General features: G+C 38.8%; 3 protein-coding genes across 3 annotated transcripts; 2 read left to right on the top strand and 1 right to left on the bottom strand.

Moving 5' to 3' along the window:
- The first annotated feature begins 459 nt into the window (after positions 1-459).
- Positions 460-5,643, top strand: LOC119553481. Its single transcript, XM_037863890.1, has 7 exons — positions 460-534; positions 593-696; positions 2,816-2,897; positions 2,959-3,720; positions 3,847-4,258; positions 4,371-4,835; positions 4,919-5,643. Exons 1-7 carry the CDS (start codon positions 460-462, stop codon positions 5,641-5,643), a joined length of 2,625 nt encoding a protein of 874 aa, XP_037719818.1.
- On the bottom strand, positions 1,199-2,152 carry LOC119553482 (serine protease grass). Its single transcript, XM_037863892.1, has one exon. It carries the CDS (start codon positions 2,136-2,138, stop codon positions 1,302-1,304), a length of 837 nt encoding a protein of 278 aa, XP_037719820.1. The 5' UTR covers positions 2,139-2,152; the 3' UTR covers positions 1,199-1,301.
- Positions 5,644-8,053: 2,410 nt separating the features above from the next.
- LOC119554317 lies at positions 8,054-13,341 on the top strand. The gene is made up of 5 exons (XM_037865179.1): positions 8,054-8,887; positions 11,980-12,040; positions 12,090-12,164; positions 12,696-12,944; positions 13,009-13,341. Exons 1-5 carry the CDS (start codon positions 8,761-8,763, stop codon positions 13,133-13,135), a joined length of 639 nt encoding a protein of 212 aa, XP_037721107.1. The 5' UTR covers positions 8,054-8,760; the 3' UTR covers positions 13,136-13,341.
- Positions 13,342-13,424: the final 83 nt, after the last annotated feature.

The raw sequence follows: 13,424 nt of genomic DNA, 5'->3' as shown, positions 1-13,424 counted from the left end.
AGAGAGAGGGTGGGGAGCTAGGTTGCCGTCTTATCAACAAAATGAAAATAATTGAGAGGTTGAGTGCAACGTGGACACAAAAATAAAGCATACTTTCAGATGAAAAGTAAAACTCAATATAAAATTTTATTTAACAGATATGAGTTTTTTTTTAAACAAGGAGTAAAACTATACGTTTTAAAAACATGGAAGACTTTTCTAGGTAATTTATTGCGTGCTTAGACTATATAGCAACAAAAACTATTGTTCTAAATTTCTTCAAAACATTAATTAAGATCAATAGTAAAGATAAACTGGCCTCTGAAAAATTATCGCTGACCATTTTCGATTTATTAGCTTTCTAATAAAATACTGCTTATGTTACCCTGACAACTAGTGAACTAAATAAACTGTTTTTTCGTTAGCACATGCAAAGCAGTTTGCTTGAAGTAACTTATAAAGTTTATAAAAGACTTAATTATGGAGGTGCTCGAAGAGGGAAATTTAATGGACAGAGTGCCTATTTTACTACAGCGCGATCTAGAGTTTTACCAGGTAAGAACCGATAAGGTTGCCTTGGTCGACCATTACATAACTCCTCTCCAATAAACAGACACATCAACGGGTGCTTCAGGAACCAATTTGCTCAGGAGTTGTGGGTGGAAAATTGGATTTTCCACGTTACGCTTCCTTTGCAGCCATTAAATTAATAAGATGGTAGGTATATATACCCATTACTTGTAGAGTAATAGGATATGCTAGATTCGTCGGAAAGTATCAGTTACAGGTATAACGTTTCCGATCCCATAAAGTACATATATTTTTGCTCATATCCGCCATATCCGCCGGTCCGTCTGTCCGTGTGAACGCTGTGATCTCGTAAACTATAAGAGCTAGACAGTTGAGATTACAGATTTAGATCCCTTATCTTCATACGCAGCTCAAGTTTGCAACACAAATATGCCACGCCCACTCTAACGCCCACAAACCGCCAAAAACGAAAAAAATGTTAACTTAAGTGTATTGATCTCGTCAATACCTATCGATTGCCTGATAAAATGTTGCCACGCCTACTCTAACGTCCACAAATCCTTAGAACTGTCGCACCCACGGTATATCTCCATTTCCCCTTTGCTCCCTTTAGCTGGATAACGGGTATCGATCAGCTTTACTTTAGTCGAGGCTCGACTAAACCGTCTTCCCAGTTTTTAAATGTTTATTTTTACTATACATGTTTATTAAAACACAATATGTATATGTAATTTTAAGAATGCAAATCAACATTGATTTTTTTTCCTATGGAATTGGGATATTTTACAGTTTCAATTCCGTTTTGTGTTAAATCGAAGTTCTCGAAGATGACTAGTCATGGGCGGCTCATCAATACCATCATTGGTATTTTGAGAGTTCACCACCATACCGATCCATTGGGAAAGGCTCACCACGTCGGTGTAAACTCGCGAGATTGAGCAGTTTGTCTCGATTAAGTTTGCGATTCCAAACTGAACGGTCCGGTTTGGTCCAATGTAGTTTATTTGGTGGGTTAGGGCAGAACCGGAGGGTTCTTCGCAGGACTCAAGATCCTTCTTACCGGCACAAAACTGGCTCTTGACAAGACTTCCGCAAGCCTGGGGCATCCGGTCCACACTCTTGGAGCTTAGCTTCCTATCCCAGTGCATCCATGCTGTTCCAGTGAAGTAATCCAACTCATCAGCCAAAGTCTGCATTCGCGAATCCAAGAGAATGCACACGGGCCTTATGTGTTCTTTGTACTCTACAGACCGGATCAGTTTTACTAGGCCGATGCTATTGGCTTGCGATTCCGGGTTAAAATTGCGTTTCTTGATGAAAGCAGAAACCGTATAGTCTTCCGCCACCTCAGAACCTACTCTTCCGTATTCCCCCAAGCGAACTTTCAAGAATCCACCAGAATCACCGCAATGGGCAGCGGTCAGAATAAACCGTTCGTGGATCAGGGTTCCTAAGCAAACGATTCGTCCAGAATAATGCAAGACGGCCGTCCAGGGACCCACTGCATTTGGGTCCAGTCCTTCCCTGCTATGTCCACAGAAGTTCTCCAAAAATTGAGCGGATCCTGATCTGGAACAGAAAACCAAAAGGCCAACAAGCCATGAGGCGAAAGTTAATTTGCAGTACATTGTAATTGAATCAACGCCCGCGTACTGATGTTGATTCTACCCTGAAATTCTTTATAAATGCTTCTTGGACTCTGTTCAAACTTAACAGTCCCCTTTGTCGCAAATCTATTCTATCATGAATTTATTTTATATAGTTCAAATTCATAGTATCGAACGACTATATAAATACTTATCAGTCATTGTTATGTAGCGAATTTACTAGACTAGAACACTGGAACAATAAAGAGCTTGGAGCTCTCTTTTCCTTTATAAAGTGTAAATACAGCTGATAACTCTGCAGATTTCCCAGAACTTCATGATGTGCTTCCTTGCGCACTGATGATTAAGTAGTAGAAGGGTGTATACTCGTTAATCATAGAGTAAGGATGAAACATATAAGCCATCAAAGTCTGACTGTATCATGAAGAAACTGTCATGATCAGTCGAGTCGATATAGTCAGGTTCATCTCACGGAGAGTTTTTCGAAGTGCAGATAATATCGGACGCTTTTTGCGCAAATATTTAAAAGAAAATTGATTTAGATATCAAGATACAGTACTAGTTTCAGATAATAAAAGTAACTCGAAAATAAATTCATTATTTAATATACATCTACTAATTAATGTAGATTAATTTTTTAGTTTTTTTTATTATTTATTGATTTTATTATTCAATCACAAAATTGGTAATTTTTTTAGGTGGGAAGATGAGTACTTTGCCTCTTACCGAAAGCCCTCTGGTCTGTTGCACACCGAAAAGGAAATGAATGAAGGAGATTTCGTAAGATTTTATTATCACATAATTTTAAATATTGTTATATCAAAAGCTCTCTCTACCCCAGTCAAGTGTCACCGTGAAGACCTCCGATCCGGATAAGTTTGTGCAGCTAGTGACCAAATCCGCTGATTTACTTCTGGAGCACATTCATCGGCTCTCACAGGAGTCCCTGGATCATGCCGACTTATCTGTGCTCACTGCCACAATTGGAGCTGCCTCACTGGTTAAGAACTCCCTGAGTGTTTATATGCAAGCGGCCACCACAACTATATGTCCCCCCAAAGGCGATGAAAAGGGAGGAGCTCTGAAGCTCAGTTTTAAGCAATATTCGCAGATGTCAGAGGCTTTGGCTGAACGACTCCTGGACCTCCACTGCCGATTGCTTTTACTCTATATAATGCAGGATGCCGACTGCCTGCACTGGGAGGATACGCAACCGTTTTTCGAGTCAGAAAGGGGTTCCTATACTGTTCAGATGTGGTGGCATTACATGAGGGGCTCCAAAACCGATCTGTGGAACTCGGTGCCCCCGAAAATGGCCCAAAAGATATTCGCCGGAATGCTGAACGAAACGCTGAGTGTACTGACTGTACGGTATACCCAGATAGTAACTAGTGTGGCTCGCTCTACACTGCATTTGGTGGATATTTGCAATATGCTGCTCTGCATCGCGGAGCTATTGCCCCATATTTGTGAGAGTGGTGAGGCCTATGTGGGCCTGCAGCTCAGTAACCAGAGTGTTATTATAAGGGATATCCACGCCAAGTGCAGGGAGCTCTTCTACTGCCTCCTCCTAAGGGGTTCTCCATTAGGTGTGCTTTCGAAGGTAAGGCAAAAAGGTTTTATAAGTTGGTGCATTGAACCCGTATTTATAAAGTTAGTCATATACTGTTTCTGAAGAAATCTTAGAAGATATTTTCTTATTATATAGATGTACCTTAAATCTTTTTAGGTATTCCGCAAAGGCTTGGACAACATGGAGATGTTTAGCTCTCGCCACGGCTTGCCAAGTGCTTGGACCATTTTCGCACTCCCCAGATATTTTCCCAAGGAACAGTCTTGTCAATGGGTCACCGAATTCTCCGATCTTTCAACCAACACGGCTATTTCATTGGATTTGAGGGTCTTATTGGCCTTTCCAGAGGCAGATTGGTCTTACCTGTTGAAGATTTTGTTGATGAGAGATGCCTATCTCACGGGCATTATAATGCGCCACCTGATGCAGTATTTACCGTCTTCGGAAAACTTTAAAAACGTAGCAAAGATATCGTTTACCAGCGCAGAGGGTGCACCTCAAAAGTGCGAGGCATTTTTGTGTCGCGGGGAGTGCTTCAATGTCACCGATTCTATAGCAGGGGATATAGGTAAGATGTCTAATAAAATTAAAAATATTTCCGTTACTTAGTATCTGAAATATAAAACCATATAACCATTTAAAAAAGTAGAATATATATTCATAATTTCATTTCTATCCAGATCCCGTGGGTCAATCGAACTATCAGATAGTCCTCTCACTAACCTATTTAGTGGTAGCTGTGGGCAAGGCGGTGGACATTAAGTCCTGTCTGATCAAAACCCTGGAGGAACACGCAATCGCAGGTTGGAGCGACTGCCTGGACAAAAGACAGGTGTGGAACCAGAAGCGAACTCCCTGGTTGGAGGCCATCATGCACTTCGTATACCCTGTTCTCGATTGTGTGGTGGATATGTTGGTAAATGCCGTGGAAAATGGAGCGAGCATGTACCAGGCCATGTCTTTAGCTCTAACGTGTGTCTCCGAGATCTGGGACTGCCTTCCCGAGGGTCTGTACAAAATCGCCTCCTTGCTACAGGACATTATACCAGTCTCGACAAGGCCATTGGGGGATTCCGTGCTACTGCAGGTGGTTTTTGCAGCACTCTATACAGAGCTGGTCAAAACAGCAGAGACGTATGAACAGGGTGAGTTAATAATACTTTTTATGAAATGATAAAACTATTTTAGATTATTTTGGTTTTGCCTATTCATATTTAACTCTAATCAGCTAAAAATGAAGACAAGGCCGCCATTTGTTATTCCATATCGGAGGCCATTTGTTCAATTGACGAGGACGACAAACACACGGATCAAATAGAACTATTTCTTAAACAGGCCAAGGAGAGTATTAACTTGGACACGGATTTCGGAGGAACTCCAGGGAGCAATAATCGGGGGGCTGGAGGAATGAGTGCTGTGAGTACGATCAAAATGGATGACTTGGCCCTGACAAATGCAGAGTCGGATCGCCTGAGCCACAGTCCCCCAAATAATTACGCCATGGAGCTGGATGTGGGAATCGCAGATTATATAGCCGAAGTCCTGGTCAGCGATGTTTTGACCACAAACATAGGAAAGCAGGCCCTGAAAGTTGTTTATAACTACTTGAAATTCAACAAGGACTGGTTGCTTGAGCAGTTGGGGACGGGTGACAATGATCCGAGTCCTTTTCAAGGCATCCAGGGTCAGAACATCAAGGAGGCCAAGACCTCGGTTCTGAGGTCCATGTTCTTCATTGGGAACACCCCCTTCGACCAGCTGCTCACGGGCTCTTTGAAAATCGACTACGTAAGCTGGCTGCAAATGCCGTTGTCCTTGAATCCGGAAAGGACCTGGCTGCATTTAACCCGACGCTGCGACTTCCAAGAGGATGCCAAGCTGTCGCTGCCCGAGGTGGCCATGGTGGCCGGGATTACAAAGATAATGAAGCGGCGCAAGGAGTTTCCCAAGTGAGCTCCGCGGGAAGCATCATTAGCAAGGCATGCACTCAAAAAAATATAGTACTCTATGCAAGAGTTACAACTATCATCAAAAGAAGGAAGGATTATAAAAGAATTATCAAAAATGTTTTACAGGAACGGAGTTTATAGCACATATACACAACGTCTAAGATAATTAACGTTCTTTATGAACTATAATAATATAAAAGTTAAATGGCTTTCAAAACTGTGTTAAACTAGAAAAATATATTCTTTTTCGGTCAAGGAAAAATTTTCGAATGATGTACTATAACTACAAGCAAGCATTATAGCTATAAATAATTAATATAAAATATATTTCAGACCATGCAATAAAATAATATCATATTTGAGTAAATATTTTGTTGTCCCTCCCATAAAACATCTAAATAAAACTACAAAACCCGTTGATTTTAGACCAAATTATTATTGTTGTTTAATACTATATCATTTAAACATCACAGATATTAGAAAACGATTCAGGACACGATGTCAAGGACGAGTGTTTCGTTACAAGGAAGTTTACGGAAATTAAATTTTCTGAGTGTGGGGTAGCTGTGAATTATGTCGTAGATGGCGGCGACAGTAGAGAGTTTTCTCGCGGGGGCGGCTTCCCACTTTGGATGTCATTAACGCCGCATAATGCAAACAAGTCTGACGATAGGCACCTTAGCAAATGCACAGCACAATAAGCGGAGGGGCTAAAAAAAAATGTACTCCTGCTCCCCCCGAGTTTTTCCCCCGTTTAATATATGAGGTTGAGGGCGGTGTGGCAGCCGAAAATGTTTTTGTCCACACTCTGCGTACTCGCCTGCCACTTGGCAATTGCTCAGCTTTGCTCCTGGTCGTCTTTGAGCTTCTTTTCGCCTCCGCCCCTCATTCAGCCAGTTATGAAAATTACTGAAACGTGGCCAAGGACGGGTGAGGGGCTCCGCAGAATGGCAGGACCAGCAGGACGAGGGCACGCACACACAGGACCACACCAGCAGCAGCAGTGGCAACAACATGAGGGGCATCACACACAGGACAACGTGACAAATAAAATCAGCTAGCATTGGTAGAAAGAACTGCAGGTCCTTAAAGACTGGGCCAATGCCCTACGCTCCGGGTTAAAAACATTTTCAAGTGGCCTTCCATATTTATATTTTAAGTAACATTCTATAAATAACTTATTACGAGTACAGTTTATTTTTATTAGATATTCAACCTAAAAATTTAACGAAGGGTTACACCAAGTTCACACTATAGTGTTGGGACTTAGCATGCAGATTCTTGGGCTTCCTGCGCAGCGCAAGTTTTTTCAGCATTGTGTCACGCCCACTCTAACGCTTCAGCCAGTCTAGCGTTAACATTTCTTAATATTTTGTAAAAATTTAAATGTGAGTTTGTTCCATTCTTTAAAATATTATAACTAAATAATAATTCATATTTTGCAATTCAATCAAGCCGATAGTTGCGCTATAGGCTAGTTGGCGCTGTAGGCCAAGTGACGATATAGAAGTAGAAGATAGGTGGCGCTGTAGGCTAGGTGTGTTATTAAAAAAGCAGAGTTGCTTTAAGCATATCTCCATCCCTCTCGCACTCCCTTAAGCTGAGTAACGGTATCTAACAGTCAAGGCCATCGACTATAGCGTTTTCGCTTGTTTTCTTTTAATTTATGAAACAATGTTGCTTTTTTGCAACTTAATCGTATTAAATTCTCTTTTTAAATTGTATTCAAATGGGTACACCTTAAAAATGTATGTACTACTTGGGTTAATGCAACAAACTTATTTTATTTCAAATTAAAAAACAAATTAAAAATAATGTGACCAAGAAACAAAAATAATTTTAAAAAACTCTTCATTCTGAAATCTGCTAGTATAATTTCGAATTTTGGACATACCTTTCCAAATACAACTTATTTTAGTTCTTATCAATACTATTATGTTATTTAAAAATAGATTCGTTCTAAAATAATTTATACAAATGTCGATCAATGGATACGGCATTTTTAGGAACATTACGATTTTATACACAAGCAATTTTTAGTGTCAAAGACAACGTACCAATTAAAAATGTCCCAAAAAACCACCGAAAATATTTGCGGTTTCCATAAATCTCGGCATAAAAAGCGAGCTTTTTGCGAAAGCATTTAAATAGAAATAAACACGAGCGTCCCCTCGCAACAAATCAACCCACCAGTTTCGAATGCAGCGCCCCATTGGCTGGCGTTTGGCTACAAAGTCAGTGGCAGTAGGAAAAGCAGCCTCAGCGGCGACTCTGGATCCTGACTCCGGAATAGAAACGATTCCTTGCTGGGTCCTTTCATTCAGTCTCATTCAGCTGGCGCTGCTGGAAGCGTGCGGACGTTCGTTGTTTAGAGCTCGGTTATAAAGTCAAGTGGCAAAGTGGCACTTTACAAAAAAAACACACACAAAATTCAACAAAAATAAAAAATAAAATTTAAACCTAAAAAAGAGGGCACACAACGTGCGGGGGCAAAGTGCAAATGGTAACGGTAATTTGCAGACATTAGTTGGCACACACACAGGCACAAACGGACCGGTGATTAAATGCCGTGGGAGGAGAGGTGCGAAAAGTGTCACATTACGCATACGCAGCGTACGCCCGAGTTAAATGCTGAAATTTAATAGCCCAGCGAGCTGTTCGAGTTTGAATTGAAAATGTTTGTCGTAAACTTATTTGGCCACTTGGTATGCCAAGCACGTAGTGGATTTTTGTGATGTGGATACGGCTCTTTGATTGTTTTATTAGCGATTCCTTTGAACAGTAGCATAACCAGAACCGGATAAAAGTATTTAGAGAAATGTAGAGTGAATATAATAATATATGTAACACAAATAAAAATTGAAATGGAAAACTGAAAATGTTATAAATGTTAAATAAATAAACCATACAGTTACAGGAATTCATAAGTAATATTTTACACAACTAAACAAAGTTTAACGATTTAAAACAACCCATAACCAAGATTACCTTGTTGCTTGGCCCAATAACTGTTTTTATAAGCAACTTTTGAGCTCTAACGTAACTTTGAAGACTTAAGTGCAAGAAAAAAATATTAGTAACACTAAGCGTTCATATAGTTAAATATTTACACAAGTTAGCCATGAGTCAAATGCAACTGCAAACGCAGCGCGTTCGCCGCGGACGTCACCATCGCCGTCATCAGTCCGCAGAGCCCTGCGAGTGTTTACGTCCTGTGATAAGGGTTTTTGGTCTGCTGACTTCATTCGGTAAGCTCAAGTGCCTGGAATCCATGCCAGGGAAATGAAACTCCTCGGTGCCCAGGTGACCCCCCGTCTCGAGATAATGCCAATCACGATATGGGGTTATGATGATGCATGTGCATGAGTATATGACTACAAATATGCATATGCACTGCTTTTCTGGCCCTTTTCGGAATGTTTACCCTTGACAAATCGTAGCAAATGCTTGTGCATAGAAACCGTAGCCTCAGGATTTGTTGAGTGCTGTGGCTTATTTTATTTCTTGGCACTGAATGGGAATTGTATGGCTAAGATGCTGAATAGGGACATGTTGTTATTGGCTGCCTTCATTGTTCCTTTCAATACGAAATCTTCCTCGTACACAAAAGTTATTCATTTGTTTGGGCAGACCGAGCAAAATAAATTCAGATAAGAGACAGAACAAATAATCGTATAAGCACTGATGCGTTTAAAGCATGATTCAAAATAATAAACCTTTTTTGAGTAATTATCTTAAACAATTTGATTTGTATTTAAATGCTGGCTTGCATATGGCAATAAATTCTGATGAAAATAACATTTTAGTTTAGTTAAAAATAGCATTCTGTGGAATATTCATTTACATATTTTTTCTCGTAAATTTTGTACAATTTAATTATAAATTATTCGTTGAAGCCAGCTTTGCGTTGTGTTTTTCTGGTAAAGTAGAGACAATAGTTTTTGTATTGCAAGCTGAATTTGTGTGTGCAAATTTAATTTATTTAACAAGCCTAGAAAAATAATAGATTGACGATGTAAAATAGTAGATAAAAAAGTAGATGTAATTAATAATACAAATTTGTGTTCATGAAACCAATATTGAATGCATTTTTTTCACTCTTTAGTTTTTTTATCGTTCTGCATTCCGCATTCCAAAGTACAGAAATGCAATCAAATTTTTTCGTCGCATTTTGCCGTCCATCTGGTGCAGTTATCAAAGTTGGCTTAAACGCTTATCACGGCCAATCATAACGATTTTCCGGCACCAACCGACATTTCCCTAATGCGCTTAAAATAGTGCACCCTCGTTTTTTAGAATTTGATAAATGTCCCGGCTGCAGCATAACAAAAACTTTGGGTCAAGTTCAAACTAATTTCTTTGCAAATTGTTTTGGGGGCTATTATGGATGCAGTGGCACGCAGAAAAACAAAGTATAAAATCTTGATGTAGTTCATAAACCCCGCAGAATCGAGGAGAAAGAAGGGGGTTCCCGAGGAAACTCTCCGGCAGAGCCATTAACAAGGCATTGGCCTCAGTGCAGCTTGCAGCTCACAACTCGCATCCTGTGCCAAGAGCAGAATTTTCCCCGTTCCGATTTCCCCCTATCAGCAACTTTTCCATACGGTCGACAATGAGCTTTGTTGTTAGCCTTTTGGCGCCAGCCATTCGCCAAGTTTTCCTCCTGCCCGGTATCTATTTTCCCTCCATCGCTTTCAATTATCCAGATAATTTTTGCATGTTTTTTCGATTTCCGCTTTTTCGATTTTTTTCCGTTGACAGCATTTAATGTAATTGGTTTGGTTTCGGTTCTGCAGTTGTATTTAAATATGGGGCATATATCTAACTGGCTTAATCAGATTGGTTTTTCGCGGCTCGGCATAATAAAAACAACTTAATTAGATTGGGTTTTTATGGGGGTAATAGGCGTGGTGTTTCTTTTGGGCCATATCTTACACATTGGAAGTGGATTTCGTTGAGACAAAATGGGGGACACTACCCATAATGTGGTTAGAATATGAATATTTCAGAGGGACGTTTGAGAAAAATGTAAAAGGGTGGTAAAAGCATATGACAAATTTTCGGATATTAATTCGTTAAAAATTTGAACGTAAACTTTCTGCAAGTGCATATTTAAAATCTAAAATTATATTGAGAGCCAAACAATTAAAAGATTCAAGGCAATAATTAAAATATTTATTTAAATTTTAGATTTATTTATATTGCAGAGGGTACTATAATGTCCGCCCTACTGTATTGCTATATTTTATAATCCGTTATAGAAATAACAAAATCAATTTTAAGCCGACTAAATATTTACATTTGTTGTCTGATAGATTTATATCATTCCCATCACGCCCATAGGCAAAGTAGGGTAGAATATTTGTATTTTTTAGGAGTATATATATACCGGTTACCGTAGAGTAAAATGGTATATTAGATTCGTCGGTCTATTTGTAATTTGTAAAAGTGTAAATGGGATTTTGTTCTTATTATCAATGCCCATCTCATGCCAATATTCGGAGTATTCGTTTAAAAGTTATAAATAAGTAAAGGATTAGACTCTTTCGAACTCTCTTTAGCTGAGTAAGGTGTATTTGATGAGGCCATCGACTATAGAGTTTTTTCTTTTTTATATTTTTACTATTTTAATCACACCTTAGTTCGTTAAATCTGCATGAGTATTAAATTGCTTTTTTTTTAGTTTGATCTAAAATATTTTTTTATTTTACAACGTTATTTAGTAGTATATTAGATTCGTCGGTCTATTTGTAATTTGTAAAAGTGTAAATGGGATTTTGTTCTTATTATCAATGCCCATCTCATGCCAAAACTCGGAGTATTTGTTTAAAAGTTATAAATAAATAAAGGATCAGACTCTCTCGAACTCCCTTTAGCTGAGTAGGTGTATTTGATAAGGCCATCGACTATAGAGTTTTCTCTTTTTTATATTTTTACTATTTTAATCACACCTTAGTTCGTTAAATCTGCATGAGTATTAAATTGCTTTCTTTTTAGTTTGATCTGAAATATTTTTTTATTTTACAACGTTATTTAGTAGTTTGGCTCAAATATTACCTTTTAAAGAAATTCATTTTTGATTTAAGTTCCACCGAATATTTTCACTTTCATGACAAACTTCTTGAACCCCTCTCGTTTCTTTTCATTGGTTTTGTATACCATTTTATGGCCCGAGCGTGGTAAACAAAAAAGGACAAGCTCAATAAATATGCTTATAAATATATTTGCCTAGACAACATCGCATTATTTTATAGGCTCGTTCAAGGATAACACTCCTCGTTCCAACCCGCAGACAAGAACCCCCCGCAACGAAACTTTCTTAAGCCATTTTTCATTTCAGTTATCTGCGGCGTGGGCGTTGATGTCTACATGCATGGCTATCGGGCCGGTCTTTATATAGTGTAAGCCAAAGGTCCAATATCCTCAAGAATTATATTAATTTATGGTTAGTTTTTCAGCCGTGCTGGTAATGTTCATTGAGATCAAGTGGCTTGTAACTATTTTTCTACAGCTTCAGTGCTCAGAGTAGGTATTATTAGATATAATCTTTTAATTGGCTTCCATTTTATTACATGCTCCCCTTATAAAATATGTCACTTAATAAATGATTATCTTAAACAAATAAGCTCAAAAAAAAAGAAATGATAATTCCAACAAGTCGATCTTTATATTCCATATATTATAATGTTATAAATTTAAAAATTTGGTCTGTTCCTATAATTCCGATTTACATAAATCTAAAGAATGTTGGTGAAATCGGATTTTCTGTTTAACTGTCCAAATATCAAAGCAGAATTTAAATATAAATACTTAAACAAAATAAAAAAAATTACATTTAATAATGAAGGAACTGCTTCCTTCACTTAGTTACAAACATTTGACTGAAATCCTCTGGAAGCGTTTTTAGAACTTATTCTGTCAAACCTCGAGAGCTGATATTTTTGACTGTGTTATGGGGACACACTAACTGACTAATTAGCATCCTTCCCATTGTAATGTATGAGTACTGTAAATATATCCATACACTTTCTTATTTATGGATTTAATTTGTTTCAGGGATAATTACCAGCGGAGGTCCTGCAGCTGTTTGGCCTGCTGGCGTCTTTCAGCGATTTGTGGCGGTTGGCGACCCACTCCCGTTTATGCGGTCATCGGCATCTGCCTGATACTGTATCCCCACAATTTGTGGCTTAGTTATGTGGCCGGGATGTTCCTGATACTTCTTGGGGTCCTCAGGCTCTGCACGCTGCTCAGATTCAGCCCCTCAAAGGAAGAGGGTCTCCTGCCTCAGTGCGACTTTGAAAAGTGATGGCAGACTGCGAATATCTTTGTTATTTGTTTTTAATGACTGTTTGCTTTGTGTTGATAGGGTCTCCAGCTTCGTGGATAATATGGAGGATGATTTCACGGAGGTTAGTGCTTCCCAAGCGGCCTTGGATGACGAAGCGGAGGAGGAGGGCGACGACCACCATGTCATAGATGATGATGTTTGCTAATAGTTAAGATAGCTTATTTGCCTAATGTAATGTGAGATTTTAAATTACTTAACAAATATCTACTAACAAAGAGGTTTCGATTTAAAATGACTTTGGTCTTGTTTTTCAGTAGTGGTGATTTGTGTGGATAGTTCTTGATTAGTTTTGGGAAAAAGTGGTACCGTTAAATTGGAAGGTTGATATCGCATTGTCTTGTAGGTTTTACCTTCTCATAACCAAAGAATACTTAACGTGATTCACGACAACCTATTTAATTTTTTGACGTATTTTCTTTTCTTAATTAATAACA

This window comes from Drosophila subpulchrella, chromosome 3L (genome assembly GCF_014743375.2).
Source record: "Drosophila subpulchrella strain 33 F10 #4 breed RU33 chromosome 3L, RU_Dsub_v1.1 Primary Assembly, whole genome shotgun sequence".
In the NCBI taxonomy this organism is placed as follows: domain Eukaryota; kingdom Metazoa; phylum Arthropoda; class Insecta; order Diptera; family Drosophilidae; genus Drosophila; species Drosophila subpulchrella.
The sequence above is the reverse complement of the archived record's forward strand: the minus strand, read 5'-3'. Positions and strand labels throughout refer to the sequence as shown.

Bases quoted from the DNA above. Each gene is read 5' to 3' on its own strand.
- LOC119553482 (XM_037863892.1), bottom strand. From the start codon at position 2,138: ATGTACTGCAAATTAACTTTCGCCTCATGGCTTGTTGGCCTTTTGGTT.
- LOC119553481 (XM_037863890.1), top strand. From the start codon at position 460: ATGGAGGTGCTCGAAGAGGGAAATTTAATGGACAGAGTGCCTATTTTA. The intron at 535-592 runs GTAAGAACCGAT...TCCAATAAACAG, and splicing joins GCGATCTAGAGTTTTACCAG to ACACATCAACGGGTGCTTCA. The intron at 697-2,815 runs GTAGGTATATAT...TAATTTTTTTAG, and splicing joins GCCATTAAATTAATAAGATG to GTGGGAAGATGAGTACTTTG.
- LOC119554317 (XM_037865179.1), top strand. From the start codon at position 8,761: ATGAGTCAAATGCAACTGCAAACGCAGCGCGTTCGCCGCGGACGTCAC. The intron at 12,041-12,089 runs GTAAGCCAAAGG...ATTTATGGTTAG, and splicing joins CGGGCCGGTCTTTATATAGT to TTTTTCAGCCGTGCTGGTAA. The intron at 12,945-13,008 runs GTGATGGCAGAC...TTGTGTTGATAG, and splicing joins CCTCAGTGCGACTTTGAAAA to GGTCTCCAGCTTCGTGGATA.